General features: G+C 40.8%; 1 protein-coding gene across 1 annotated transcript; it reads left to right on the forward strand.

Annotated features, from left to right (window-relative positions):
- Positions 2,513 to 4,088, forward strand: LOC109727403 (ATP-dependent zinc metalloprotease FTSH 12, chloroplastic-like). The gene is made up of 2 exons (XM_020257527.1): positions 2,513 to 2,983; positions 3,142 to 4,088. Exons 1-2 carry the CDS (start codon positions 2,561 to 2,563, stop codon positions 3,232 to 3,234), a joined length of 516 nt encoding a protein of 171 aa, XP_020113116.1. The 5' UTR covers positions 2,513 to 2,560; the 3' UTR covers positions 3,235 to 4,088.

Below are 5,868 nucleotides of genomic sequence, written 5' to 3' on the forward strand. Positions count from 1 at the left end.
CTTTATGGATCGCCTTGAATATATCACGTGGGCCACATCCAACAAGGTTCACATACCAGCTCAGACCGAATATTGTGTTTCCCATACAGGTCGCATTTAATGCTAGCGCTAGAATCCGTACAGTAACATGTACGTTCTACTCGATTAGGTAAGGTGAAGAGACACCGGCAGACATATCGAAGTTTCCTCGGAAAGTGAAAGCGGCTCTTCAAACGTCTTTTCGTTTTTTTAAATATGGGTTCTTTAGATGCATTTCCCGTAAAGACGACGAGGTTAAGGCGACACAACCTTTGGTCAAGGAGGTGAAGGCGACGGACGGTGTTCCCCATAAACGGGAGCACAGCGGCGGTGTAGGAGGGGGGTCCTCATATTCCTCGTTCCTAATCGCTGTGGCGGCGCCGGCGCCGAGTTGCGGAGATGCGGACGCCGCCGACGGCGCCGCCACAGTGATTGAAACGAGAAATACGAAGACCCTTCTTCTCCGCAGCCACTGCGCTTCCGTTTTCGGGAACGCCGTTCGTCCCCTTCACCTCCTTAACCAAAAGTAGCATTGCCTTAACCTCGTCGCCTTTACTGAAGAGATGCGTCCCCGCCACCGCCACAACAACTGGGGACGAGGAATATGACGACCCCTCTCCATAGCTGCCGCATCGCCTACGTTTAGGGGGGTACGCCGTTCGTTGTCTTCACCTCCTTATCCAATAGTAGCGTCGCCCTTTGCATGGAAGTGCAAAAGATGCCAGATGATTTATATTGTTTTATTAATTGTTTGGAGAAGATTGTATCTTGTATGCAAACCATGTCTTGTATGCTGTAAAGAACTATAAAATCGTGTAATTTGATGCCAGATTAATGAATATTGCATTTTCTATTTCAATTCTTCTTCTTATTCTTTTGGCTTCTAAAATACTTTTTAAAATATGTAATTTTACACTGCTTAACGACTCATTATACTATTTTCTTCAAATCCTGCCTTATATATTGTAAAGAACTATAAAATCGTGAAATTTGATGCAAGATTAATGGATATTGTATATTCTATTTCAATTATTCTTCTTATTCTTTTGGTTTCTAAAATATTTTTTGTGACATGTAATTTTACACTTTTCAATGACTCATTGCACCATTTTCTTCAAATCATGTCTTGTATATTGTAAAGAACTATAAAATCGTGTAATTTGATGCCAGATTAATGGATATTGCACAATTTTATTTGGGTTACACTTTTCTGTTACACTATTTGGAACTGCCTTGCACTGTTACGGTGAATGTTGCACTGTTATTATGACCGTATTACATTTTTACAAACTTAGTTGTACTCTTTTATCCCATATTGGACCATTAATAACGACTCGTTCCAGCCAGTGTTCACTCGTTATGTTACACTAGTTGGAACTGCATTGCACTGTTACAGTAAGTGTTGCTCTATTAGTAGAAAGAGCCGTGCACTCTTTCAAGCTTAGTTGCACTCTTTTACCCTGCGTTACACTATTATTCGCGTTTAAAATTACACTATTATTAAATGGTTAAAATAAAGAAGTAAGCTTTGTTAGGAAATGTTATACTATTATTTTCTTTAATTGTTTGGGCGTTATGTTGCACTTCTCGAACGCCGCCTCCGCCGCCGACCCTCCTGCCCCGCCGCCGCTTCGCCTGTATTTGGAGGGGATGTCGTTTTTCGCCGTAGAAAAATTTATGGACTTATTTGCACTATTAACGTCATATCATATCACCAACCATATAGAAAATTTTGACTAGTTGTGGACTCGTTGCACCATTTGCGTTAAAAGATTGAACAGGTTGCTGCATTTTCTTTTATTTATTGCACAAAATCAGTGAATCTTACACCACGTCGAGCATTTTGTTGAACTACTTTCTTCGAGCCTTTTTTTGAACTAGTACCTTTCGAGGAAGTGGGAGGTTGCTTTGGTGAGGGAGCAGATCGAAGGCGAGCGTCGCTCATCGCTTTTGTGGAGATTGCACCGGAGCGAGCCGAAGGATGCACAGTTAGAAAGGCTGTTGCACTATTTCTCCCCGCGTTGCTCCGGGCGTTGCACTATTATCCCTATTGCGGACCGCGCAGTTATTGTCTTTTAGCTTCAGAAATTTTAAATTCTTAAAGTCGAACAGCAAACAGCGGGGTTGGCGAATAGCGAGGCGGATTTGGTCCGAATTTTGAAAAAGAGCGGTGTTGCGTAAAGCGCAAGGGGCGCATTTAATGCCCGCCAGAATCGTACGACAAGATATACGTATCTCAGAGAATATGCGAGCGGCGGAGGTAGACAAGAGGCATTTTGGTCAGAAGACATAAAATTCAGCCCGAATCTGTAAAAATGAAAAAGGTAACCCACTTTTATAAAAGTGCAAAACTAGTGAATTTTTTATGCAAATTGGCTTTTTTTTTTTTTCCCTCAAAAAAGAAAAAATATAGATTCTTTTTTAAATGCACTTGACTGCACGCGCTGCACACGTGCCGAGAATCTCCCTGCCCAAAAGCGGCAGGATAAAACCCAAAACCCTCCCACCCCCAATTTCCATCCCGCTGGCTATTCTCGTCGGAATGGACGTAACGGCAGCAGTCCATTCCGCGCTAAACCCTCTACCTGCTTCTCTGTCCGAGTCCCACCTCCTACTCTCGAGGCCACGGCCATTCCCTTCCCTCTCAAACCCCAGCCGAAGGCGTCGCAGCAGGGGAAGAGGTCCCCTCCGCGCTTTTTCCGCTTCGGGAACGGGAGATGGGCCGACGTTTTCGTGGAAGGACGTCTCCGAATCCATCCGCCGCGGCTCCGAACGTTTCCGGTCCAGATTTGGCGGCTATCTCCGGGAGGAAACAGGGTTCGATTTCGAGGAGGCGAGCCTCAAGGCTGGTGGGTTGCTTGTCCGTTTCCGGGATGCCGCCGCAAAGGGCTATGCAGCGGTGGATCGCTTCAGGTTGGAAATCCTCCCGCAATTTATCGAGTGGAATAAGTGGGAAAACTGGCAGGTGAGTTTATCTTGAAATGTTCAGTTTTATGTTTCAAAGGCGAAGGTAGAATTGTTGTCGAGCAAGAAAGAAATTCGATGATTGTTTCCTTTGTCTCCAATGATGAGCTGTTATCTTAGTGATATTGACAAAATATGGGATCATTTTGCTGTAATCAGTCGATTCATAACTACTGGCACACGAGCCCTCTTCGCAGCAGGGGGAGTTGCATGAGGAACTTAGGGGGATACTTTAAAATTAACTTTGTTTAGCAGAAATTTAGAGGCCTTTGTTGATCGATGGTGGGGCTTGTCTACTGTGCCCAAGGCCAGCAATCACGACATAAACAAACTTAATGATGGGTTGGCAAAGCCTTTAGTAAGAATTTTTATCATCCGTGCCATACCTCGTTTTCTTCTTTTCCAAACAATTTGGCGCCAAACTATTTGGCCCTTAGATTAATTATGTGATTGTCCTATAATCCTATGTAAAAAATATTCTGTATTTTTGGTGGAAGATTTGTTTGATTGTATAATGCAATTGTACTTATTGCTTTTGTTTCTCTTGCTTTGAGTTTGCCTTCTAAATTAGCTGTTCTTCCTTTATGACATTGTGCTCCACTGAAGAGGATTTGGGTCCAAAATTTTTCTTCATAAAATGTGATGCCCCACTTCCTAGGAGGTCACCCATTCTAGAACTACTCTAGTCCTAGCACACTTAATCCTCTTAACCTTTTGGCCTTAGCCACCACCTACAATGCTATAGTCGGGTTAAGAGGTTTAGTCCTACTATACTTTATTTATAGGACTATTCCAAACATAGAGGTGTCACACTCTCCCCTACTTAAAGCTTTGACGTCCTCGTCAGACGCACACTCACAAGTACCAAGCAATGTGAGAGTCATCTTGATAGCCTTAGCTGACCTCGTGGGGACCCGTGCTCCACCTAATGATCGTCGGCTTGGGAGCCGCGCCGTGCCCGTGTATGACCTTATTCAGCCGAGACTCGTATCACATTTTCTGTTAGTGACAAGGATTAAAGCGCCCATTGGCATGGGCCGTATCTACTGTGCCGTATCGTGCCAGCAAGATATCGACACGATATAGCCCTGTGCCGATGGCATAATTCAAAACCCTCCATTCTTGAAATTAGCAAGTAATTTTCTCAATAAAGTTCAAAATATTTGATAAAAATACATAATAAATAATTGAATATTTTGTTGCTAACGAAAATAAATATTTCATGCAATTACGTGTCGGCACACATATTTTTTGTGACCGACATGCATCGGCATGGTCCGGCATGCACTGTGACGGCAAGTTTCCGGCACGACCCCGTGCCACGATACTGAAATCCTTGGTTAGTGATGGACTCTGATACCAAGTGTGACGTCCCGTTTCCCAGGGGGTTACCTATCATAAAACTACTCTAGCCCTTGCACGCTTAACCCTCAACCTTTTGAGTCTAGTCATTGCCCAAAATGCTATAGTCGGGTTGAGAGGTTTAGTCCTACTATACCTTGTATATAGGACTATTCCAAATCCTAGAGGTGTCACACAAAATTAATGCTTGCACTGCTTAATTCGATGATTGTGCCATTGATGTCTCGAGTAGTTGAAGCAACTAGAAATGGAATTTCTATGGTTTTTAAATGGTTTTTGCATAAGCATCAAACTGTTTGGAAATTGAGAAGTTTGATGGTTAAGTATGATCGAAGTAGAAGCTGTTTGTACGTTTAATTGTCCTGATCAAGAATAATGACTTTGGTTTTCCATAAAACAAGTCTATACTATGTTTAGAATCTTATTCAACTTAGATGGTTCATTTTTGTCTCCACCTGATGCAGTAGTAAAAAGAAAAGCATTGAAAATTTGTGATTTTTTAGTTTCCAGTAACTTTCATACCCTTAAAAATTTTAAATGGCATGGATCATCAATTCAAACACCCTAGCATCAAATTTGAGGTGCAAGGATTTGGTGTCAAACCATTCAAGCATAGCCTTCCTTGCTCTAGTCAATAACCATTCATTTCTTTACCTTATTTTTTTTTCCTATTATTTTGTATCGTAATTTTGTTCTACATAAAAAATCATTTAATGGCTCCATCATCGGAACATTAATTATGCTGTAAGAAAAGTTTAGTCAAGAGATTACCTACTCAGCTAAACCTCTTTTGTGTATAGAATTGTCGATAATGTTAGTGCTGGTACTTGGCACTATTTATAATTGCATTAGCTTAATTTATTCTTGAAGCCTGTACTTTGTCTTCTAACATGTAAACATTTTCCTGTCTAGTCTGCTTTCTCAAGCTTAACTTATAAAGTCAAGCTTGATATGAATTACCTTCAACATGATACAATCGTTCATTACAAAAGTCTCTCTCTCTCTCTCTCTCTCTCTATTTTTTAATATTTATCATCAACCCGTGGATTGTTTGTAGGGGTGGAAACGAACCGAGCTCGAGCGAGCTTACCTCGGCTCAAATTCAGCTTGAAATTAATTTCGAGCCTAAATTTAAGCTCAAGCTTGGACTGAAATTAATTCGAGCCGGGCTCGAGCGAGCCTAATTTCGAGTCGAGCAAGCTCGAGCCCTAAACGAGCCGCTTGAAATTCTCAACATCATACGATCAATAGTTTAATTTATATAGAATATTATCTATAATTTGATACAAAAATATGTCTAATAGTTCAAAGTACAAAATAATTTTATAAAATATAGTATTATAATATGAAGGAAAATAATTTATAAGTTGAATACTTAATCTTTTCAGACTCATATGTCTTCTCTTCCGCCTTCAATCTCCATATTATTTATTTTTATTTATGCAGTCAAAAATAAATAAATTATATAGATAAATATTGGATTAAACTATCCAATCATATATAACTAAAATTAAAATTTTATAT

The sequence above is a fragment of the Ananas comosus genome, linkage group 22 (genome assembly GCF_001540865.1).
Source record: "Ananas comosus cultivar F153 linkage group 22, ASM154086v1, whole genome shotgun sequence".
NCBI lineage: Eukaryota > Viridiplantae > Streptophyta > Magnoliopsida > Poales > Bromeliaceae > Ananas > Ananas comosus.

Coding starts and splice junctions, on each gene's coding strand:
- LOC109727403 (XM_020257527.1), top strand. CDS start 2,561: ATGGACGTAACGGCAGCAGTCCATTCCGCGCTAAACCCTCTACCTGCT. Junction 2,984..3,141: donor ATAAGTGGGAAAACTGGCAG/GTGAGTTTATCT, acceptor TGCTGTAATCAG/TCGATTCATAACTACTGGCA.